Source organism: Dryobates pubescens, chromosome 8 (assembly GCF_014839835.1).
Source record: "Dryobates pubescens isolate bDryPub1 chromosome 8, bDryPub1.pri, whole genome shotgun sequence".
Classification (NCBI taxonomy): Eukaryota; Metazoa; Chordata; class Aves; order Piciformes; family Picidae; genus Dryobates; species Dryobates pubescens.
In genome coordinates this window covers 32,993,594-33,018,489 of record NC_071619.1, presented here as the reverse complement: position 1 = coordinate 33,018,489, position 24,896 = coordinate 32,993,594, and the positions used below count along the sequence as shown (strand labels likewise).

Here is a 24,896-nt window from a genome sequence, read left to right as displayed (position 1 = left end):
TTTCAAGACCCATCTGGATGCATTCCCATACAGACTGCCCTAGGTGATCCTTTGGCAGGAGGTTGGAGTTGGTGATCTTCAGAGTTCCCTTCCAACCCTACCATTCTGTGATTCTGTGACTTAGAGAAGGGGGGATCTCTGAGCAGCAAGTGCTTTCCAACAAGCAAATACTTGAAAGTGTCTACCAAAGGCATTGTAACTGAGGCTTGAAGAACCACAGAGAACCTTCTCCTGGTGTGTTGAAAAGATATGCCATGTTCATTAAATGAGGGAGGAGGCATGGTAGGGAGATAGCTGCTGATTAGAATCATAGAATGGTTTGGGTTGGAAGGGACCTTAAAAATCATCTGGTTCCAAGCCCCCCCACCATGGGCTGGAACACCTCCCACGAGACCAGGTTGCTCAAGGCCTTGAACACCTCCAGAAGGAGGCATCCACAATTTCCTTAGGCAACCTGTTCCAGGGTCTCACCACCAGTGATGATTGAGTAGCAGCTGAATTTTTACCTTCATTAGACCACACTCTTTCTGGCACTGCTTGGCAGCTGATTTCATTTCATGGGTGACACTGACTGATTTGACTCTAGCTGCATCAATTCAGTTTATGGTGTAAAACAATAGTCTTGGGAGTAGAAAACTAACTTACTAACTGGCTAACTCCCAGTGAAACCCTTCCTTCACCTGACATCAGAAGGATTTGAGTAATATGAAGTAATTCCCTCCTGCCTTGTCATGGGCTGATTAATGCCCTTTCTTATTACACCTCCAATGGATTTTTTGTGCAATTTAAACATAATCATCTAAATTATAGACCTCAAATTTACATACTATACTTTGGAAATACTGTGACGTTTTGCCATGTAATTTGGGGGTGGGGAGCGGGGGCAGCCATGGTGCTAAAAACATCCAAGTGTCAACCTGGTGGACAAAGACCATGGTCCTATTGGAGAAGATGGTGACCTCAGTGGAAACAAGGAAAGCAGAAATATTTGCTTGAAAATGATAAATCTGAGAAATCTCCCCTGTGAATACCAGGAGTATCTCAGTAGTGTAGCTAACACTAACCACAGGCACAGAGTTTCACCCACTCTTCATTTCAGCATTGTGTTGCTTACCCACTTCTCCCTGCCAGCCTTGGCTGAGAGGCTTTGCCACAATGCTATGGCGCAACCTAAAACCAAAATAACTTCTCTGTCTGCCCCCTGCCTACCACACGCTCTGATACAGAGGAAAAGAGATGACTCATCTCTGTGGTGATTAACCACTCACGTTCCCATTCTTTCGGGATGCTGCCCACTTGACACAAAGGACCGAAAAAATCGCCGTCCTCCCAAACTAGCCTTCCCAGAGCTGAGGCTGTGCCGTCGTGCTGGAGCGAGGGGTATGTGTGAGCGGGGACGTGAGCCTACACCAGCAGCGGTGGGAGGATGAGGGTGATTCTCATGCTTTCCATCTCTGCAGCTCCGCACAAGGGTGGAAATTTGGGGTTGCAGGTGTTGTGAGCAGGGGCTGCAAAAGTTGTGGGAGCTGTTTGCGGGCAATCTTGGGGGAGAGACCACAAGGCGGCATCCCACCTCGACCTCATCTCCATCGCTAATCCTGTTCCCGACCCCACTATCCTTATCATCCTCATCCTATCCCCATCATCCTCAACCCCTTTCATCCCCATCCCACCCCAACCCCATCACCCCCAACCCCTCTATCCTCATCATCTCCACCCCAACCGCATCACCCCCAACCCCTCTAAGTCCTCATTATTCCCATCCCCACTATCTTTACCATCCCCATCCTACCCCCACCAAACCTCCTTCTTCACAACTCCACCCCCTTCCCTATCCCATCCCTTCCCGTCTACCTCCACCCCGGCGGTTCCCGGGCTTGGGGGGCGCGGCGATGCCACCCCCGCTCCCGCCCCCTGCCCCACCCCCCGGTACCCTCCCCTCCTTCTCTTCGCCCCGCCCAGGGCGAGGCCACCTCCCGCCGCCCTTACGGGAAGAGCGTTCCGGCCCGGTCCCGGCCCCGTTCCAGCCCCGTCCCGGCGGGGGGGCGGAGCCGCTATAAGAGCAGCCGCCAGCCCCACCACCCCTACTTTGCGCCGCGCTGTCCGTATAGCCCTGGCCTTGTCTGCTCCCGCTCCGCCGCCAGCCGCTCGCCGCCGCCGCCCCGCCGCCATGATCGTGGAGAGCAGCCGGGACGCGGCCCCCGATGGCGGCGACGGTGGAGCCCTCAGCAGCCCCATCAACCTCGCTTATTTCTACGGGGCCTCGCCCCACTCCAGCGAGGGCAGCTGCTCGCCGGCGCACTCCGCTCCGGGCTCGCCGGGCTCGGATTCAGATCTCTCGGTGAGCAGCAGCCGCGGCGGCGGCCGGAGGGACCCCCGGGGCGGTGCCCGCCCCCCGCTGCAAGGTACGGCGTGGCCGGGCGGCAGTCTCGCCCGGGGGGGTGGGTGCGAAGCCGCGGATCCTGCTCCCTCTCCGGTATAAGTGAAGCCGGTGGCGGACCCTTTTTGGGTGTAAAAGCCACCGAAGCGGTGAAAAGCGGGAGCTCCGCGTTGTTGGGTCGGTGCTAAGTGAGCAGCACAGGGGTGTTCCCAGCCGCGGGGGGTTCCCGGTGAGGAGGCAGCGGGAGGCGGGAGCAGCACGGCTGTGAGACGGCGCTGGGGGGGACATCACCTCGGCCCTTGTCGGGGAATCCGGAGATTGAGGTTGTTTTCCACGGTGTTCCCGCTTGTATTTGTTTCTTTCTTTCTCTTACCCTTTTTTTTTTTTTTTTTTTTTGTGAAAACGTAGTAAGTAGCTTAAATGAAATAAAAGGCTATCGTGTATTGGAGCAGGCTGCCCAGGGAGGTGGTGGCATCACCATCCCTGGAGGTGTTTAAAAGCACTATAGACAAGGCATTTCAGGTCGTGGTTTAGTGGTGGTTTTGGTAGAGTAGGATTAGCGATTTGAGTCGATGATCTTGAAGGTCTTTTCCAACCTAAATTATTCACTGATGATCCAATAATTAGGTTTTGTTTTCATGTGTCAACAGTCAACACATGGGGGGGAAGGAAAGCAGGACACGGGACCTGTAGATAGGATGTTTGGGGACATAGTTTAGTGGTGGACTTGGACTTGGTGGCGTGGGGTTAATGGTTGGACTCGATGTTGAAGGTGTTTTCCAACCTAAATGATGCTGTGGTGATTCTATAGTTTGATTTCATGTCTTAACAGTCGAACAACACATGGCGGGTGGAAAACAGCACAGAGGACCTTTCCAGGGGGTCCGTGTGAAGAACTCGGTGAAGGAGCTCCTGCTGCACTTCAGGAGCAGCAAACAGATGTCCTCGGGCTCTGCTGTGGAGGAAAGCAAGGTAACCAACATTTTTCAGCCCTGACATAATTGCTTCCAAGGGTTACTGGAGCAGGAGAGGGAAAAAAAAAGGCAGCTGCACATTACAGTGCAAGAAATGACCTTGCTGCTTTATCTGACGTGGATGGGGTTGGTGCTTCTCCTTTTCATGGGAATCATTGGTTTTCCTTTTCAATATGTAGTGGAAGAACAGAGCTGGGAAGAAGAAATTACTGAGAGGGTTTACTGTGGGAGAAGGAGGCACTGACAAATACTCTTACTAAGCTTCTTTATTTTCTGAAGGGAGTTTGGATTAAGATCCGTTTGTGTTATGAAACCACAGAAACTCCCTGCTCACTGCAGTGAGGTCATTCCTTGTAAGAGCTGGGGAATTACTCTCCTCAGAATGGTTTGTCATGCTGTTGTGGTGTGGGGCATGCAGTGAAAAGGTAGGAAGAGGGGAAAGAGGAAAAAAGAAAAGGAAATTCTGGGATGATTAAAGGGGATTTTTATTTTGGTTTAGTCATTCTGAGCATGTGTTTCCCAGCCTCCTAGATGAGTGTCACAGGAAAATTTGTGCATAGGAAGGTTAATGGTGTTGAAGAGGCATGAAATTGACTGGCTTGGTCATGTTGAAAAGAGCTCCTCAAGCTTCAGTAAGGAACAGTGCCTTTCTCGGGGCTTTCTTGAGTTCTGTGGTATTGGAACAAATAGCTTAAGAAAATTGGTGGGTTTAGTTTAAGTTCCATAGAAGTTTTTTCCATTTTCTAACCTTAATTAAAAGCAATTAAATGAGGGTTAAACAGTCATGCATGAGAATTACGCTGAGGTATGTTCACGTTTATGGAAGCAAGTTGCTGCTGCTGCTTTGTTCTTGGGTTTGATGATTCTTATTGTCCTTAAGTAGCATTATAATAATGGAATAATCTGTGCTTCTTCTCAACAGGCACAAGGAGGATTGGTGAACTATGAGCACTATACAGGTAACCCCTACTTTTTTTTTTCCCTACATACTCTACAATGAGATTTGAGAGTTGATTGTGAAAGAGCCCTTAATTTTTGGCTTGGGTTATTTTTTTCAGCAGAGCTGAAGAGCATACTAGGTCACAGTGGCAAAAGAAAGGCTCCTGAGCTCCCTTCTGATGGACCTTCTTTCAAACGCCAAGCTACTGTCCACCCACATCTCCTGGTAAGCTTGTACTCCTTGTTTGTTTGGTTGTTGTTTTTTTTCTCTGTGCCCTTATTTTTCAGTTTGCTTTGTGTGATTTTTAGAAACTACCAGCCACAACCACACCTCTAGCTTTCTGGAGCTTGTTTTGATTTTTCTGGGTGTCCCTTTCTTGACAGACGCCGCCCCAGACACCGACTTCTATGGACAATATGGAAGAGACTCATAAAAACGACCTGAAGCATGACAGCACTTCTGATCTGCTTCAGAACATTATCAATATCAAGAATGAGTCAAGCCCCGTTTCTCTGAACACGGTGCAGGTTAGCTGGTTGCACCCCGTCTCCAGTCACAGCTCACCTGCTGAGCAGTACCAGGACAGCCCAGGAACGCAGGCTTTCTCCCCGTCCCAGAAGTACCAAGCATTCCAAGATCACACCTCCCAGCATATGCTTGATCCACCACAGCATTACCAGTTCCCTCCATCCCAGAACCAAGACTTGTCACAAAGCTATCCTTCAGATGCCTCTCTGGAGTACAGGCCGTTTGCTGCTAATGACCAGCCTCCTGGCTACCAACAGAATACCTTTGAGAGCCATGAACTGCAGTATTGCCCGTCACAGAGCTTTTCCTCTCTCCTAAATGACTCTGAAGGCTCCGAGGGCATCTCTACTTCACTCCAGCCCCTGACCAGTGCCCACCCACAGGCTGATGTTGGCCCCCATGCTCCAAACTTCAGCTTGCTCTCCAATAACGTCTGTGGTAGTCTGGCGCGCAGCGTCTCTTTGGCTGCTTTGAATGTCTCTCTGCCTGACCAAAATGTCACTAGAAGCACGACACAGCTGGGCAAGTCATTCTTTCAGTGGCAGGTGGAGCAGGAAGAAAACAAACTGGCTAACATCTCTCAAGACCAGTTCCTTGCGAAAGACTCGGATGGAGACACGTGAGTGCTGTTTATCTTGGTGTTTCTGCTGTGGAATGTTTCTCTTTGGGTTTTGGTGTACTGTGGGGTTGTAATGGAAGCACTTCTCTAGCAGTGTTTGTCATGAGTGCAGTAGTTTTGCTAATCAAGTGTAATGTGTGGTCTTGCTGATGGGCTGTGATGCGCAGCATTGCAGCACACCTTATATACTCATTCCACGTACTTATCATTAGACTTTAATCTAGTGAACAGGCAGAAAAAGATTCTAATTTAGATGCTTTCAGTTGCCCTGGGAGGCAGGTACCCATGTTCCTGGCTTAGTCATGCAGAGAAAGTCTGAGGCTGGTAGTACAACACCCCTCCCATGTGTTTGGAGCTCTGCAAGTACTTTTCCAACCTGGTTTATTCTATGTATGTATTCTATTCTATTCTACTTGAGCCCTAGTTTGTGTGGTGGTGTAACATTGTGTTTGCCTTCTTCCTGCAGCTTCCTTCACATCGCCGTTGCCCAGGGCCGGCGAGCACTCTCCTACGTTCTTGCAAGGAAGATGGCTGCCCTGAACATGCTGGATATTAAAGAGCACAATGGCCAGGTGAGGTTCTCACAGTCTTTGCACCTGCTTTATGCACCTGAGCGCCTAGGTATGTCTGGACCTTCAGGAAGATGTGGTGAAATGCTTATTTAATATTAACCCTGATATTTAGCTTGCATGCTAATATTAACCTTGAGCTATTAATACTTCTTGGGCTCACCTTGAGCTGGTAAAACTGTGCTCTGCTTCATTTGTCCTGGCTTCCTGGAATTCATAATGGCTGCTTAAATAACACGGGGTAGCTAGGCTCAGTATTTGTTTTCATTGCTCATTCCTGTTAAGAGATCAGATGACTAATAGCTTAAATTTTCTTCTCTGTGTTTGCAGAGTGCTTTCCAGGTTGCTGTGGCTGCCAATCAGCATCTGATTGTGCAGGACTTGGTTAGCTTGGGGGCTCAAGTCAACACCACAGACTGTTGGGGTAGAACACCGTTGCATGTTTGCGCTGAGAAGGGGCATGCCCAGGTCCTTCAGGTAAGAACCAGGCAGGTGCGGCTCTGCCCTGACCCTTAACACTTACACCTTGTGTTTGTTATCTTGGGTAACTGAAAACACCTCTCCTCCCTTTATCCTTCTCTCTGTGTAGCCTTCTGAGTATGTCTCAGGGCTCTACACTAATAGCTTGAAGTGAGGTGGAATTTCACCTCACTTCTCGCCATCATTTTAGAGTAATTTGGTGGAATCTTCCTGTCTATGAAAACAAATAAGTCTCTCCTTGATGCCATTATTTATTGCAACTTGATTGCAGTTAGACTGTATACAAGCTGGAGGAAGCAGTATGTGGTTTGGATAAGACCTCAGTGCATACCTGTTGCTACTTTTGTAGGCAATTCAAAAGGGAGCCATGGGAAGCAACCAGTATGTGGACCTTGAGGCAACAAACTATGATGGTGAGTAGTTAAGAGTGTATGATTTACAGAGTTACCGGATGTTACAAGCTTTTATAGCAGCTGCTGTGACCTACCCCTGGGTTGAGAAGCAATAAAATGGAGCATATCTCTGCTGGGCTGAAAATGACAGTTAGTTGAGATTATATTGCATGGTTATTATGTGCTTGTCAGGACCTCTTTTCTCCTGAATATAACTGCCAAGTCTGGCATGGAGAATGTAGGTAGTAATTGGTCATTGTTTAAAACCTTCGAGTGCCAGCAATAAATCACTAGAGAGCAGTTTTAGCTGAGCCTCTTTTCCATATAAGCAACTCTTTTTAAAGCATAGAATAATAGAATCAACAAGGTTGGAAAAGACCTCAGAGATCACCAAGTCCAACCTATCGCCCAACACCTCATGACTAACTAAACCATGGCTTCAAGTGCCACATCCAGTCCCCTTGTGAACACCTTTAAACAAGCATGGCTTGTTTCAAATAAAACAAAACCCACCACCAAACAATAAAATTAGAAAGTCAGGAACCATTTCTTTCATGATCTGGCTGTGAGCTCACAGTAGGTTGCTGCTGAACCCCTGTGTGATGGACAGCCTAAATCTCACGCCATTCAGGAGCAGTCACTGTCACAAGTATGGAGGTGTCCCTGAGCTAAGTGGGGGTAGAAGCTCATTGATTCAAGCTTTTGAAACAAGCAACAACTCTATACTTTATTGCATATGATCATGATGATTTATTCTGTTTTTTTAAGGTTTGACAGCATTGCACTGTGCTGTTCTGGCTCATAATGCTGTACTGCATGAGCTGCAAAACAGTCAGCCACCTCACTCCCCTGAGGTGCAGGAGCTTCTGCTGCGAAACAAGAGCCTGGTAGAAACCATCAAAGCTCTGATACAAATGGGAGCATCTGTTGAAGCAAAAGTAAGTGAAATGGCTTTGTCTGACGTGCCAGATCCAGAGAGAATGTGGGAGCAGAACAGGTCCCTTTCTCCCACACCGCATTTCAGGTCTATTACAAAGGAAGCAGGCTAATTTTAAAGCTTTCCTACAGCTTAATGGGGATGTTGCATGTATTCAGAGCAAGGTATCATCAGTGCAAATGAGCCCTGGAGGGGAAAAGAGGGAGGTGACAGTCAATGGTGCTATGCTGGCTGTGGCTGAGTGTGTCTTTAAGGATATGTTTGGAGCACTCTGAAGTATCTGTAGTAATAGGGTGCTGATGATAGCTTTGCAGGTCTTGGAACTGCAGATTTTAATTAAAAACTGCTTACTTGTGCAGTTTCAGTGAGTGCTGGGCCAGACAATTGCTTGATAGGTGTCCCTGCCCATAGCAGGGAGTTTAGGCAGTTTAGGCTGGATGTTAGGAAGAAGTTCTTCACAGAAAGAGTTCTTGGCCATTGGAATGGGCTGCCCAGGGAGGTGGTGGAGTCACCATCACTGGAAGTGTTTAGGAAGAGACTGGATGAGGTGCTTGGTGCCATGGTTTAGTTGATTAGATGGTGGTGGATGAGAGGTTGGACGCAATGATCTCAAAGGTCTCTTCCAGTCTGGTCTGGTCTATTCTATTCTATCTCTAAGATCCCTTCCAACCTAAGCTATTCTATGATTTGATCTTTTGGCTATGTAACCTTACTGCCCAATGTGATCTATTCCATTGTTCATTAGATGCTCATTAAGCTCCTAGAATTGTTTCAGTTGGAAAAGTCCTCTCAGATCATTGAATCCAACCAACCACAAAGCTAAGACCACCATGGCCATTAAACCGCGTCCTGAAGTGCCATGTCCACAGCAAAAGATGCACATTCAGATTGACTGCCCTGGGAAATGCAGTGCAAATGTGTTTGATCAGTTACTCTGCTGTTTGGTTTTACTTGTCTGCATGCTCACCCTGGATTAGGTGGAAGTACCCTCCAGAGAAGACTGAGTGGGTTTGTTTTTTGTTTGCTAGGATCGCAAAAGCGGTCGCTCAGCGTTGCATTTGGCAGCGGAAGAAGCAAACCTGGAGCTGATCCGTCTCTTTCTGGAGCTGCCCAACTGCCTGTCTTTTGTCAATGCAAAGGTAGGGTAGCTGTTGTGGGATGCAGATGTCCTTTGGGATGCGCAGCTGTGCGGTGCTGCAAGTGTGCCGAGGCTCAGGCCGTGGCCCTCACGGAGTCATTTTGTCTTCTGCAGGCTTACAACGGCAACACAGCACTGCATGTGGCTGCCAGCCTGCAGTATCGGGTGAGTCAGCTGGATGCTGTGCGCCTGCTAATGCGGAAGGGAGCTGATCCAAGTGCCAGAAACTTGGAGAATGAGCAACCAGTTCATCTGGTTCCTGATGGCCTTGTAGGAGAACAGGTAAAAGAAAAACAACAACAACAAAAAAAGCACCTAAGCAACCCGATCCTCTCCTCCCGTCTGTCTTCATCTACACAAAAGCCTTATTCATCTCCAGAGGCCTCTTTTGGGTTTTGAGTTGCAGCTTCTAAGGAAAAGATTTACCAAATGCCATTGTATCCAGGGAATTTTGGGTTTTGATGTCAGGTTCAGGCAGAACATACAGAGACCTGAAATTACAGGTGTGGCTTGTAGCTTTATGTTTTTCCATCCCAAAAGCTTTTTCTTGTCAAGACAGACCTTTCTCTTTGTAACCTTGCAACATCCTGGAGGTAATATCCATTCTCTTGTTCATCTTCGTATGGCCTGAGATTGTGCTTTTGTCAGAATTAGTGGTGGGAGCTCTTAGGCCTGAATAACAGATGAAGTGGTGCTCAGGAACCTGGCTTAGCAAGAGGCTTGGTGAAGTTAGATATTCTTGATGATGTTGATGTGTTCAAGGCCAGGTTGGATGAGGCCCTGGGCAATCTGGTCTAGTGGAAGGTGTCCCTGCCCATGGCAGGGGATTTGGAACCCGATGACCTTTAAGGTCCCTTCCAACCTGAACCTTTCTGTGAATTTTATGACCCTTGAAGGTATTTTCCAACTGAAACAGTTCTAAGATTCCAAGTAAATCTGTTTTACTAGCAGCAACTCAAACAAATGATGAAAAAGGAGACTCTTAAGCTAAGAAGCTAATAATTTGAGGGAGCTGGGGTTGCTTAGCCAGGAGAAGAGGAGGCTCAGAGGAGACTTACTGCTGTCTACAACTCCCTGAAGGGAGGTTGTAGCCGGGTGGGGGTTGGTCTCTTCTCCCAGGCAACCAGCACCAGAACAAGAGGACACAGTCTCAAGCTGCACCAGGGGAGGTTCAAGCTGGATGTTAGGAAAAAGTTCTTCACAGAAAGAGAGATTGGCCATTGGAATGTGCTGCCCAGGGAGGTGGTGGAGTCACCATCACTGGAGGTGTTTAGGAAGAGACTGTATGGGGTGCTTGGTGCCATGGTTTAGTTGATTAGATGTTGTTGGGTGATAGGGTGGACTCAATGATCTCAAAGGTCTCTTCCAACCTGGTTAATTCTATTCTGTTCTATAACTTGCCTGTTGGTGGTTTAAATGCTGTAACAGTGGATCAGTTCTGATGTAACTGAAAATTACCTAAATGAGGAATGCAGAACTAGGCTGAGGTTTTTCTTGGTTGGTTTTTACTCTAGGGTGATAAACTGGATATTAAATTCTTTACATTGAGGGTGGTGAGACACTGGAATAGGTTGCCCAGGGAAGATGTGGATGTCCCTTCCCTGGAGGTGTTCACTGTCAGCTTGCATGAGGCCTTGAGCAATCTGGTCTAGTGGAAGGTGTGCCTGCCCATGGTGGGGGTGATTGTTAAGGTGCCTTTCAAGCCAAACCTTTCTATGATGAGCACTGATGTTTCTGTGTCTCTCTTTCTCCCCAGATCAGACGTATCCTAAAAGGGAAGGCGATTCAGCAGAGAATGTCGCCGTTTTAAGCTCCATGTTTCTTGGAGTTCAGCATCTCACACTCACTGTCAGTCAGGCAGTCCTAATGTATCTGTAAATAGACCATTTGCCTGGTGTGGGCAAATGTTAGTTGTTTCCATGAAACAAAAGTATTTTGTTCACTATCATATAGTGGGTTATATAAGAGTTAACCCCCACCCCCCCCAAAAAAAAAAAACACCCAACCCCAAAACTCAAATCAATTTTCTCTGAGCAAATGGGAATGTTTCATTTCCAAGTAGGTGGAACATTTGCCAGGATACCTGGAGTTCATGGCTACAGCAAGACTGATTTCATTTAAACAGCCATACAGATAACTTCTGGACAAGGACAATTCCACAGGAACCCTTGTTATTCAGAGAGAGAGCTGATGCACATCAACACTGCAGAGTTTGTTTGTTGTTGTTCTGTTTTTACTGACACTTAAATATTAAGTGCAAGAGAAACCAAATATTTTTGAAGTTGAGCATTTATTTATGTAGCTTTGTGGCTTTTCTTTTGAGTGCCTTCTGCAGGATTGTACATAATCACTGACATGATTGTACAACTGTATAGTGCTTAAGAATCTGTTGATGGTTTGGGGAATGAACTGAAGAAACAAAACACTTTCCTCTTGCAAACTGAATTTTAATGCTGTCCTGGTGCAAACTGGGTAAGAGACTGACAGCACAGTTGAGACAAACTGTCCCTGGCACTGATTTGTGCATGCTTTTGGAGTTGGTACTGAAAACATGAAGAGACATGCATCTTCAGGGGACTGTATCAGTTTTTCTTCTACCCAGTAGAGGTTTGCTGTTCATGGGACAATAGACTTGAGGGAGAAAGGTCATGACTTACGTAGTGTGTGTATATACTGCAGTACTTCAAGGAGTACAGTCCTGGTTCGGTGGAAGTATTTAGCATGTGCTTTACTTGATGTATGCTGAAATCTCTGCGTGTTCACTGTAAGACTTCAATATGTGTAAGCCCCACTGGTGTCAATAGGACTTAAGCACATGCCTAAGTAGTTCACTGAATTGGGCTCTGCTTAATTCTAGAGACTTAGTGTTTTTCACCTCCTCAGCAGAGTTAGTCCATTTATGTTTTTACCTTATAGGTATAGTGGCTAAGCCAAGGAACATTTGAAGTTAACATTTTCAAGTAATCATGAGTATTAATGCAAAATATATGCTGATGATGCTGTATCCTTGTGTTGGAGAAAACTTCCTTCTGTCACTTCCTGAATGATCCATGCTCAGCTGTAACGCAGTAATGTGTTCTTTGTATGGTCTTTGCTCTTTGGTTTTGCCTCACACACACAATTCTCTGCCATAACTGTTTAGTCTGTGCTGTTTCAACAAAGTATGTCTTGTAGACAAGCTAAGTGGTGAAAATCTGATATGTGGAGGCCAAGTTGTGATGTGTGTTTCTCAAAAGGTCTCATGTAACTTGTTAGAATAAACATGCTTAATTAAATGTTTGTGATTACTGTCTGTGATACCAATAATTGATGTAATCAAGCTTGAGATAAAACTGACTTAGCATGGTAATACTGTGGGACTGGTGAAGCTCCCATTTGTCAAGGATGAAACAAAATCTTTGCCATGCAACTGTTTATGCTTTCTCTTGTTTGAGAGCTGGTGCTTGGGTCTTTTGGGTCATGCACCACGCAGTTGTGTTGCCTGTGTGTTTGGTAGGTGTGCCACAAATAGAGTTGGTGGTCACCAGGCTGTCCAAATTGCAGCTTGTTACCAAGACACTTGTCCCTGTATCCTTGAAAGAAAGAATGATAGCACTTCTGCCAAGGCCATGTTGTCCCTGTGACTTCCTCTCCTTGGTCTTCAATTTGTGCAGCTTGGGCACAAGCAGTCACCTTGGCACAGGTGGAAATCTGCATGAGCAAAGGAGGCTGTACAGAGGGAGCAGGACTGTCCTTGCTTCACAAAGATGAGCTCTGAGCTGGGCATATCCTCTTGGGAGGAAGATCTGTCACCACAGACTGTCCTTGCTGGGCATTGAGCTGGTGAGATGGCAACAGTCAAGAAAAGTGGGTGCAGTGTTAGGACCTGTAGGAAAGGAACTGAAGGGAAATAAGGGTGTTGTGGTACTGTCTAAACCTGTTGCCCACCCCTGCCTTAATGCTGCATGGAGCTAGGGTGTCCCTTCAGAGGAAAGTGGTTTAGGATTGGAAGAGGGTCAGAGGTATGAAGGAGCTCTCTTGCAGGGAGTATCAGAACAAACTAGAGCTCTTCAGCTGCACAAACAGTGGCTGGAAAGAAGGTGGAACAGACCTGCAGAGGCATGACAAGCCAGGGAAAGGAGGTTGGGATGAGCTGGTCACAGTCCCAGCGTGAGAGCTGGAGGCTACTTGTGAAGGTACCAAGTCCACAACTCTGTTCAGCAGTGAAGTACAGTGCTGCAGTCTTGCCCTGTTTTTGGCTCTTGTCTGGACACTTGCTGATGGACACATACAGACCTGATACTAGGTTAGATCATACCCTTTACTCAAATTGTGGTCAGGTTTTTAGTGGTTTATGGGTTCAGTCTGGTTTCCCTGACAGTGGTTGTGCTTTTTACATAAGGAAAATGTTGGAAAGGGTCTTGCACCCAGCTGAGTGTTTGAGGGGGAGTGTTCACACATGCTTTGCTCTTGCTCTGTGCAAAAAGAATCATAGAATCACAGAATGATTCTATGAAAATGATCCCTCTAAGTCTCAAAAATTGGTTTTGATGGTCAGGTAAGGTGAAGAGAGAAGCCTGTAGGTTGTTTAGCAGGTAAGAGTGGGAAATGGTGATGGGAGACTGGAAATGAAATTGAATTTCTAGTAGGGGTATGCAAAGGAGCAATGGCACCTCCATGTCAACAGTTAATTGGATCTGGGTTGTAATGGAGATGCTGACATGTCAACTGCACCTCCCACTCCAAATGACCCTGCCTTAGGGATTTATACCTATATTTATTTATTTTTGCTATGAGGAGCTTGATAGTACTGCTTTCATTTCCATAGTCTTGATAAGAAGTGATTACATAGGGAAAAAATAATTGCTGATGGGATATTCTGGCCCTTCAGATCAGCCCGATACGATTGCCTAGCACTCCCTTCTGGGTGGTGTTGACTGAGGCATCTCAGAAAGGCATGAAGTACCTTGGGCTTGTAGGGATGGCAGGGTACAAGCATGAGTTCAGTCAGTGTTTGAGCATGCAGCAGGTGCTGCTGGTGAAAGGCATTCAGCAAACAGCACGGTGCTTTCGGTAGCACTCGTGCCCTCCCGGAAGGGGCACTCCTGGCACTCAAAGTTAGGAAACTCCTAAGGGCAGACAAGTGTTTGAAGCTAATTTAGTGTGCCTAGAGCCTCATTTTATTGGCTGAAGAGCTCAGTAGGCAACTTCACAAGAAAGCATCCCTGTTCTGAGTGTAACTGAGTAATTTTTCCTCTCTAATGATACTGGGAAGTATCTGACATGATATAACAAGGTATTAAGAACAGTTTTATGTTACTGGCACTTAATATTTAGCAGACTCATAAAGTTTCCCCAAAATCTTGGTGCTGGCAAGCTGATGAATAGTGCTTATTGATGCATATGAAGGCACACCACTCACTTCTCTGACTGGATTAGAGCAGAGACAGCAGAGATTTGGGCTTGGATCCAAGTAGGGATATTAAGACACAGAGAGCTTTGTTCCCAGGATGTTTCTGATTTGTTTGCTGAAGTATGCCAAACCTCAGGAAAGGGCTGCTTTCTGATTTTTGTGGGCTACTCATCTGTCTGGAGTGGTGGAAGGTGGCAATCCATGATTTACAAGAAGTATGTTCTGCTTCTGGGGATGATTTGAAAATGCATTTCCCACGTTTATTGCTCTTTTTATATCTGTATCAGAGCATGAACACATAGCCAGGAAGTGCATTCTTAGAGAGGCTGGGTGTGGTAGAAGTGACTGCAAAGATAGGATGTGAACTGCTTGCTCTTCTGACTGAGGGAAGTGAGACTTTTTCAGTCTCAAGCAGAGAAGGCTGAGAGGGGATCTTATTAATGTCTATAAATAGCTGAGGGGTGGGTGGCAGGGTAAGGGGCCCAACCTCTTTTTGGTGGTGCACAGTGATAGGACAAGGAACAACAAATATAAACTGGAACACAGGAGGTTCCACCTCACCACAAGGAGAAATGTCTTTCCTGTGAGGGTGACAGAGCACTGGACCAGGCTGCCCAGAGAGGTTGTGGAGTCTCCTTCTCTGGAAACTTTCCAAACCGTCTCGAGATGTTCCTGTGTGGCCTGCCCCAGATGATCCTGCTTTGGCAGGGAGGTTGGACCCAATCTCTAGAGATCTTCTCCACCCCCTACTGTTCTGTGATTCTTGCCTAACAATTTGCCTCTCTGGTTGCCTTTTTTGAAAATAACATAGAATCAGAGAGTGGTTTCATTGGAAGGGACTCTCAAGTTCATCTGGTTCCAATAACCCTGCCATAAGAGACACCTTCCACTAGACCAGGTTGCTCAAGGCCCTGTCCAACCTGGCATTTAACAGCTCCAGGGAAGGGGAACCCACAACCTCCCTGGGCAACCTGTTCCAGTGTCTCTCCACCATTACTGTAAAGAATTTCTTTCTAACATCCAGCATAAATTTGCCCTCCTGAAACTTAAATCCATAGGCTTCCTTTGTAAAGGAAGACCTGGGGACGATTAAAATACAGTGAAGAGGGAAGATAAAGAGGTTCCTGCAATTATAAGTGAAAAAAACAGATTTGGTTCTTTAATGTGTTCAAAACAAATTCTTTTGTTGTAATCTTTTAGCTTTCTTGGGTATTCAATGGTCTCTACCTGAGATACTGAAGGCTTGGCAGAGTCATACAACTGATTTATCCTCAAGTTGGTTAAGCATCTCACTTTCAGCTCTCTACAGCTCCCTGGAAGGAGGTTGTAGTGAAGTGGGGAGTCAGTCTTCTCTTCCAAGTATCAGGTGATAGAATGAGAGGAAATGGCCTGAAATTGTGCCAGGGAAGGTTTAGATTGGATAGTAGGAAAATTGCTGCAAGAGTGGTCAGGTATTGGAACTAGCTGCCCAGAGAGGTGGTGCAGCCAGTGTCCGTGGAGGTGCTCAAGAATGTGTGGACATGGCACTTTGGGAGATGCTTTAATGGCCATGGTAGTGTTGGGTCAGTGGTTGGACTCAGTGATCTTAGAGGTCTTCTCCAACCAAAATAATTATATGATTCTGCTTCTAAGTGAGGCAGAAACAGCCTCTAAATTAAGTTGTTCCTGACAGGTAATCCTCATATATAGCTCATATGTGCAGCTCTGTTTCCTGGGAGTATTTCCTGAGTGTTGCTGTCTCATTGAGCAGTCTAATCTTGCTATGTTCCTTTATAGCAAGTTATCATTAGCAAAAGAAAACCCCAACCCCAAACAAAACCCCAAACCAGACAACAACAACAAAACAACAACAACCCAACCAAACAAAAATCCCACCTCCCAAAAAAAAGCAACCTAAGACCATAAAACCTCAAGGGAATGCTAATGAAATTGGGAACCACACTAGTGGGGAGATGCTGCAGGGGAGGTCTCTTCTCAGGTAGTTGCATTTGGGGCTGATTGCTCATTTAGGCACTGATCTTGGTGTTGCTGGACAAGAGTAATATATCTTGGGCTGTGTTTGTTGTGTATTTGTTTTCAGCTCTTGTGATTAAGAGGCTGACTCGGTAACTCTTTGTTTTACCTGGTAAACCTTACTCTTAGCTCTAGTTTTAAGAAAGCTCTAGGTTTAAGAAATGGCTGCTCTCACCAGCTGGCACTTCATACGTGGTTGTCCTCTTAGTTTGTGGTGAAATTTCTCCCTTCCCCTTTGCTAGTCAGAGAGCCTGAGGGAGAGATGACTAAGGTGGTGCCTTAGATTTATGAGGGGGAGCAGACAACTAAAAGAAGTTGCCCTTTGCTTCTGTAAACTTGCACAGGCTGTGAGTCAGCCTGTGAAGAGTCTGACTAAAATGTCTTCACATGGATGCAAGTGCAAAGATATTTTTGTGTGTTTAGTGGAGTCACTATCACTGGAGGTGCTTAGAAAGAGACTGGATGAGGCACTTGGTGCCATGGTTTAGTTGATTAGATGGTGTTGGGTGATAAGTTGGACTTGATGATCTTGAATCTCTTTTCCATCCTATCCTATCCTATCCTAATGGCCTCAGCCACACATATACCTTTTGGTAGATCCCACGTAGTACTGTGGTAGGTCATGCTACTGAATGCTGCCTATTGGCAGCCTGTGGCTGGTTTGTAGGTCCCAGATTAAAAGATCTCTTCAGCAGTGTTGAGCTCTTTCCATTCACTTGACCTGGGAGTGAGGTAGGTAGTTGGATCGTTTCAGTCTATGGTTCTTTGGGACAGCCTTCAGTCATTGCTCCCACGGCTCTCAAGTCTTCTGGGAAGGCCCAGAGCTGCCCTGTAAGCTACAAACTCAGGCTTGCCATGAAAGAGGCCTGGGACTATCTAAACACTGCTAATTGTGGTCAACCAATAGACTCTGCAAAGCCGAGCAGGTACATCTTGTTATCCTCAAGCAGGCTGCAGGTCCTTGCCCGGAGACTTTCACTCCACTACAACCAGCCCAGTATGTGATGCCAGTGTATTTGGGGTTTCTATAAGAAGAATTGGAAATTTAGGGTGACAAGAATGAAAGATGCTTAATGCTTCTACCTACAACCTTGAGAGATGCATAATGGTGTTACCAACAACCCTGTATTTTGTGCTGTGCTTCAGTTTAGTGGAGTGGGTAGGAGTAAAAACTGGGGCACCGGTGACAACTCCTGCACATTTTGAGGGGAAGTGTTTTAGGAACAATTTAAGGAAAACCATTAAGATAGTAGCAGGCTATTGTCATTATTCATCTGTAGGATTTCCAGGTGGCTTCAGAAGCCAGTAATAATCACTAACCCCATCAGCTAGATAAGGAAGATGAGACATAAAGAGGGAAAGAAGCTCCTCTGAAGATGCTTGGAGAACCGCAAGTTGTGCATTTGGAGGAAGTTGTTTACAAGGAGGGGAGTGAAATACTGGAACAGGTTTCCCAGAGCTGTGGTGGAGGCCCCAACCCTGGAGACATTCAAGGTCAAACCTGATAGGGCCCTGAGCAATGTGACCTGGTTGCATATGTCTCTGCTCACTGCAGGAGGGGTGAAGATAACCTTTGAGAGTCCCTTCCAGCCCAGTGCATTCTGTGATTGCCAGACTGTTCACATCAGCCACTGGACAAAAAAAACCTCAAAAAATGAGCTGAAAATTTTAATCTAAGTCATGACTTCTGGAACAGGAAGAGAAAAGGCAGAGCCAGACTAAGAGAAAATACTCTAGAGCAAGCTGATTATGCCGTGACTGTAGGGGAAGCTGAACTAGATGTGCATCTCTGGTCTCATGGTGTTTTGTGAATATCATAGAATCATTTGGTTGGAAAACACCTTAAGATCATTGAGTCCAACCACGACCTAACATCTCCTTGTACACAGCTGTTAGACCATGTCCCTGAGATCACCATTCATAGGTCTTTTAAATGCTGGCCAGTGACCCTTTTGGTGAAGAAATGTTTCTTAGTATTCAGTCTAAAACTTCCCTGGTGCATGTTGAAGCCATTTGCTCCATTGTTTCACCTGGGAGAAGAGACTGAACCCCACCTCACTCCAACCTCTTTTCAGGGAGTTGTGGAGAGCAATGAGGTCTCCCCTCAGCCTTCTGTTCTCCAGCCTGAAGAACCCCAGCTCCCTCAGCTGCTTCTCATAGGACTTGTGTTCAAGGCCCCTCACCAGCCTTGTTCCCCTTTTCTGGTCAAAGAGAAGGGGAAGTTTTGAGGCAAAACTATGACAGGCTTTTCTAAGTAAGACATGAGGAAAAGCTAGGCATGAAATATGCTCAGTCATTACCAAATTTCTTTAAAAATAAGAGACATGATTCAAATTGGGAAATAAACATTTGTTGTACTGGTATAGCTTTGGATTGTGATTAAGACAGAATCATAGAATGGTTTGGGTTGGAAGGGACCTTAAAGATCATCTAGTTCCAACTGCCCAGCTGTGGGCAGGGATGCCTTCCACTAGATCAGGTTGCTCAAGGCCTTGCTCAGCTTGGTTTTGAACACCTCCAGGGAGAGGGCACTCTCAGCTTCCCAGGGCAACCTCTTCCAGTGTCTCACCATCCTCATGGTAAAGAATTTCTTCTTAATATCCATTCTAAATCATTTTTTTTCCAGCTTAAATCCATAGGACAAGGGGAAATCCTTGTCCTATCTCTCACTCTGTGTGATCTGTCATGCTATGTAGTGTAGTGTCCTATCACTACAACACTCACCATGAATGCTCTGAGGGAGTTACATAAAAGAATGGAATAGAATAGAATAGAATAGAATAGAATTAACCAGGTTGGAAAAGACCTATGAGATCATCGAGTCCAACCTATCACCCAACACCATCTAATCAACTAAACCATGGCACCAAGTGCCTCATCCATTCTCCTCTTAAACACCTCCAGTGATGGTGACTCCACCACCTCCCTGGGCAGCACATTCTAATGGCCAATCTCTCTTTCTCTGAAGAACTTCTTCCTAACATCCAGCCTAAACCTCCCCTGGTGCAGCTTGAGCCTGTGTCCTCTTGTTCTGGTGCTGGTTGCCTGCGAGAAGAGACCAACCCCCACCTGGCTACAGCCTCCCTTCAGGTAGTTGTAGGCAGCAATACTTCTTTTTGGGATAGAGGTGAGAGGACGTGGCACTTGGTGCCATGGTTTAGTAGTCATGAGGTCTGTGGTGACAGGTTGGACTTGATGATCTTTGAGTTCTCTTCCAACCTTGGTGATTCTGTGATTCAGCCTAGGACATGGATGACTCACCAGGAGTTAACTGTGCTGTTGGATCAGCTGCTGCAGTGCTCAGGATGGATGGATTTTTCTTAACAATAATAACAATTTTTTGGGGAAAGTAATAAGAGTGTCTTCAAAAGTGAGCAGCTATGTGAGGGTGTATCACTGCCTGCAACACACAGGTTTCATCCAACCCTGTCATAGTATCATAGTATCAGTCAGGGTTGGAAGGGAGCACAAGGATCATCTAGTTCCAACCCCCCTGCCATGGGCAGGGACACCCCACACTAGATCAGGCTGGCCAGAGCCTCATCCAGCCTGGTCCTAAACACCTCCAGGGGCAGGGCCTCAACCACCTCCCTGGACAACCCATTCCAGGGCTTCACCACTCTCATGGTGAAGAACTTCCTCCTCATGTCCAGCCTGAATCTCCCCACCTCCAGCTTTATTCCATTTCCCCTAGTCCTATCACTACCTGACATCCTGAGAAGTCCCTCCCCAGCCTTCTTGTAGCCCCCTTCAGATACTGGAAGGCCACAATCAGGTCACCTAAGAGCCTTCTCTTCTCCACACTGAACAGCCCCAACTCTTTCAGTCTGTCCTCATAGGAGAGGTGCTCCAGCTCTCTGCTCATCCTCCTGGCCCTTTTCTGGACACCTTCCAGCACCTCCATATCCCTCTTGTAATAGGGGCTCCAGAACTGGATGTTGTACTCCAGGTGGGGTCTCAGCAGAGCTGAGCAGAGGGGGAGAATCACCTCCCTTGACCTGCTGGCCACACTTCTCTTGCTGCAGCCCAGGATCTGATTGGCTTCCTGTCCTTGCCCCCGGCCCTCATTGCAGGCTGGTATGGTTTTTCACGTTCCCAAACTTTCTCACACATGTCTGTGAATAAAACCCCATGCATATGTAGAGTGAGTGTATAATATGGATCAATTTATTTTTGTACTCTGTAGGAGAACTCTATGTATGTATGTATGCACGCATGCAAAGTGTCAGTATGTAAAATGTATTGTGTGGGAGTACATAAGGCAGCAAAACTCTTTCAAGAAGGCTAATTTATTTTGTTTTGGGTTTGTTTTGTTCTAATCCAGGAGTGGTTCACTGCTTCAGAAGTTTTTGCTGTCTTTTGTTAAAAATAGAAACTTTTTTTCCCCCATATTATTCCCTTGGCTTTGCAAATTGAATGTGCTTGGTGAAAAGCTGTAGTGGAAAACCAAAGCTCTGTGTGGAACAAAAATCAGCTTTCTTATGGTTGTCTGGCCTGAGAATGAATGCCAGTGTAGAGCCTCCCCTGCCTCAAGTTGTGCCAAGGGAGGTTCAGGTTGGATAGGAGGGGAAAATTTCTTCACAGAAAGGGTTCTCAGGCATTGGAAGAGGCTGCCCAGGGAGGTGGTAGTGCCACTGTTCCTGGGGGGATTTAAAAGACACATAGATGTGGTGCTGAGGGACATGATTTACTGGTAGTGGCTTAGCAGTAGTGGTGGGGTTGTGAGCTCTAGCTGAGTGGTTGGACTTGGTAACCTCAAAGCTGTCTTCCAACCTCAACACTTCTATGGCTCTGTGATTCTATGAATAGAGCACAGTCCCCAGGTCTCAGTGATGACTCTGATGTCCTCTCCATTTCTGTCTCAGTAAGTGCAGAAATCTGTAAGCCTGTGTGAACTGATGAATCTTGCACTCTCCTCTCTACTCCCATCAAGGAGAAGGACTCCAGGAAAGGTGTTTAGCGTACCCCTTGTGGCACAGAGGGCTGAGCTAACACTGCAAAGAGCTGATCTGCCACCTGGAAAATGGCATACAGTGCAATAAGCAACTTCTAGCCCTCTCCCAGGGCTGAAACCTGCTTTGCAACCAGTAGTGCACAGACAGATGCCTTTGTACTTTATTATAAACACAGTAAACAAAGAATTTTTGTTTCTTCTTCCTTAGCTGTCATAATGAAATTTTATTATGGTGGTGGTGGTTTTATCTGTCTTCTGATGAACATAAGTGTCATTAGCTTCTTTCCCACGGTCTCAGCATCAGTGTCTCAAGGTTCTTCTCTTGATTTCATGGCAGCCTTTTCTTTCCATGCGTCGCGTCCCCAGCTGGCAGCGCAGGCTGGGCTGCGAAGGCTGAGTCCAGGGACAGCTTAGCCATTAGGCAGAAGCTCTTTACTGTGAGGGTGGTGAGACGCTGGAATGGGTTGCTCAGAGAAGTTGTGGCTGCCTCATGCCTGGATGAGGCTTTGAGCAAGCTGGTCTGGTGGGAGGTGTTCCTACCCATGGCAGGTGGTGATCTTTAATGTCGCTTCCAGCTCAAGCCATTCTGTGATTCTGTGACAGCTGATGGGAGGGACCACTGCAGCAAAGCTGGCTGCCGGTGTGTGGTTGCTGGGCATTGAACACCTCTGGTGCAGCCTAAGCTCAGGACTGGGATGTTCAAGCTTGGACACAGAGAACAATTAGGTGGCTGCCTGGCTTTGGTCATGAACAAGTGGGAAGCACTCCTGATGCAGAGACAATGACAATAATTTTCTCCTGTTGATTTGGGCTGGGCACAGCTGGAGCACCAGAAGCATGGTTAATAAACTGTATATGTATTTCTAGGGATGTCCTGGAAAGGCACAGCAAGAGCTGTGAGGAAGGCTACCTGCTCCAGCTGCCATCCCACTCCCCAGTTGATGTCTGGGGTCCTGTTTCCCTACTCCCTTGAAAAAACAGTCCTTTGGTCTTACCCCTTCTTTGTGCTGCTTATACTCTGGAGTCTTTTAAAACTAGATCAGGGTAGGTTTAGATTGGACATTATGGAGAAGTTCATTACTGTAAGGGTGGAGATGCACAGGAATGAGTTGCCCAGAGAAGTTATGGATGCCTCATCCCTGGAAGTGTTGAAGGCCAGGCTACATGAGGTTTTAAGCAGACTGGACTACTGGGAGGTGTCCCTGCCCATGGCAGTAGGATTGGAACTAGATAATCTTTAAGCTCCCTTCCAAAGCAAGCTATTCTGTGATCCCATGATCTTCCTTCAGAGATCTACTGATGGTTCCTGTATGCTAGAAATATTCCCCTGCCAACCTTGTGCCTGTCCCCACCCATGTGCCATCAGGGTCTTGTGATGGTCTCTGTCCCAAAGAGCTCTTGGTCTAGACACTGCAAGCAGGGACAAGTGCAATAGAGGCAGTACTTCAATAAAATGTGTCTTCCTTGGTCAATGGCTTGACATCTTCCAAAGCCTTCTGGTGCAAATGAGTGTTTAGAAAAGATTTGAATAAGGAAAGGGGGGAGAATGTATGACAGCTTCATCTGGGCCTCCATCAGTTCCTCTCCATTTGTGTCCAGAGCTTACATGCTACTGCAGTGCTGTCCTTGTTACGTTGGTGGCTTTGCTTCTTGCCCTGCCTGTTTGTTTTCACTCCATTGTTGAATTTATTGCTCCTGGACTCTTTACTCTTGTTGACTCCTGGTAAATTACTGCCTCTTACCAGCCTTTAATTATTTGCTGCCATCATATCTTGGTGCCTCATCCACTCAATTAGTGTTGCCATCCTGGTGGAGACTCCTTCATGCCTTTGTTAAATCCATTAGTTTTGCTTTCAGCCTACTGTGACCTTTCACTCATTTCTCCCTGTCCTTCTTTACTCATCTCTTTTGTTTGATGCTATGGAACATCCTTGGCATCCATTCCTGTGGACCCTTATGGTTTTATTACAACCCTCTGTGCTCTTCCAGTGCCACCAGCTCTCTGCTGCCTTGTTCCTCCACAGCCTGGATCACACTTGCCTTTTCAGAGCTAGAGAGTGTTGGTGGAATTCTTTTACTCTGTTTTCTCTCTTTCTGCTTTTATGCTCTGATGTTCTCTGTTTCTCCAGTTTCCCCCATTTCTCTTACTTGTTGTTTTGCTAGTGGTTTGGTTTTTGTTCTGCTGCTGTCCCAATTAGTTTGGTAGGATACACTTTGCAACTGTCTCCTCTCTCTTGCTGCCAAACTAATTTTGAGACCTGCTTTTCTGCTGATGACTCTTTGGTGCATCTCTCCTTGAGCTGCTCCCAAATGTCTGTACTCTATTGTATTCAATCCAGCATGTCTAGTTCTGGTACTTGCTTTTCCCCATCTCCTGCACAGTCTCCTGCTTGGAGCATCGTGCCTGTGCTCAGGCAGTCAGATCCTGCTTCTCCAGGTGCCTTTGAGCACTCCACTTCTGTGGAGCTCTGGCTTCTTGCATTATGACAGCATTTCATGTCCATCACCACCTTCCCTGTTTTGCTCTGTGTTGCTGTTCCAGCCTTGCCACTGCAGCCGTCTTCTCCTTAGGCTGTTACCTTATTGCTCTCTACAACTTAATGCTCTATACAGCTCCCTGAAAGGGGGTTGTAGCCAGGTGGGGGTTGGTCTCTTCTCTCAGGCAACCAGCACCAGAACAAGAGGACACAGTCTCAAGCTGCACCAGGGGAAGTTTAGGCTGGAGGTGAAGAGAAAGTTCTTCCCAGAAAGAGTTATTAACCACTGGAATGTGCTGCCCAGGGAGGTGGTGGAGTCACCGTCCCTGGAGGTGTTCAAAATGGATTGGAAGTGGCACTTGAAGCCACGGTGTAGTTAGTCATGAGGTGTTGGGTGATAGGTTGGACTTGATGATCTCTGAGGTCTTTTCCAACCTTATTGATTCTATGATTCTACTTGTGCAAATCCTACCACCTTAAGGCTTTGCATCTTGCCTTTGAGCGTGGAGGACAGCAATTGCCATCTCTTTCCCAAAACTTGGCCATGGAAGCTTCCAGCTGCCCTCTATTTGCACCCAGAAGTGTTTTCTGCCACAGAATGGTAGGGGTTAGAAGGGACCTCTGGTGCTGATTGAATCCAAATGCCCAGCTAAAGCAAGGTCACATAGAACAGGCCACACAAGGAACATGTCCAGGAGGGTTTTGAAAGCCCCTAGAGACGGAGAGTCCACAGTCCTGTCTGGGCAGCCTGGTCTAGTACTGTGTCACCCTTGAAGCAAAGAAGTTTTTCCCCATTTTGAGGGAAAAATCTTCTGCATTCCCATCTGTGTCCATTGCCCCTTGCTCTATCACTGTACACCAGTGAAAAGAGACTGTGCCCTTCTTGTGGTCCACCCTTCAAACATTTATGAACACTGAACAGATCCCCTCTCAGCCTTTTCTTCTCTGGGCTAAACAGCCTCAGGTCTCTCAGCCTTTCCTTAGAAGACAGATTAAGTCCCTTAATCATCCTCATAGCCCTCTATTAGACTGTCTCCACTAGTTTTCTGTCCCTCTTGAACTGGGGAGCCCAGAACTGGACACAATATTCTAGATGAAGCTTC

General features: G+C 46.6%; 1 protein-coding gene across 1 annotated transcript; it reads left to right on the top strand.

Annotated features, from left to right (window-relative positions):
- Positions 1–2,101: 2,101 nt before the first annotated feature.
- On the top strand, positions 2,102–10,948 carry NFKBIZ (NFKB inhibitor zeta). Its single transcript, XM_054163701.1, has 12 exons — positions 2,102–2,405; positions 3,213–3,352; positions 4,277–4,313; positions 4,413–4,519; positions 4,678–5,441; positions 5,908–6,013; positions 6,341–6,487; positions 6,840–6,903; positions 7,651–7,820; positions 8,848–8,958; positions 9,072–9,239; positions 10,714–10,948. Exons 1-12 carry the CDS (start codon positions 2,171–2,173, stop codon positions 10,765–10,767), a joined length of 2,103 nt encoding a protein of 700 aa, XP_054019676.1. The 5' UTR covers positions 2,102–2,170; the 3' UTR covers positions 10,768–10,948.
- The last annotated feature ends 13,948 nt before the right edge of the window (positions 10,949–24,896 follow it).

Excerpts from the sequence above, each read along its gene's own strand:
- NFKBIZ (XM_054163701.1), top strand. The coding sequence starts at position 2,171 with ATGATCGTGGAGAGCAGCCGGGACGCGGCCCCCGATGGCGGCGACGGT. Across the intron at positions 3,353-4,276 it reads CTGCTGTGGAGGAAAGCAAG|GCACAAGGAGGATTGGTGAA; the intron begins GTAACCAACATT and ends TCTTCTCAACAG. Across the intron at positions 6,904-7,650 it reads TGAGGCAACAAACTATGATG|GTTTGACAGCATTGCACTGT; the intron begins GTGAGTAGTTAA and ends TGTTTTTTTAAG.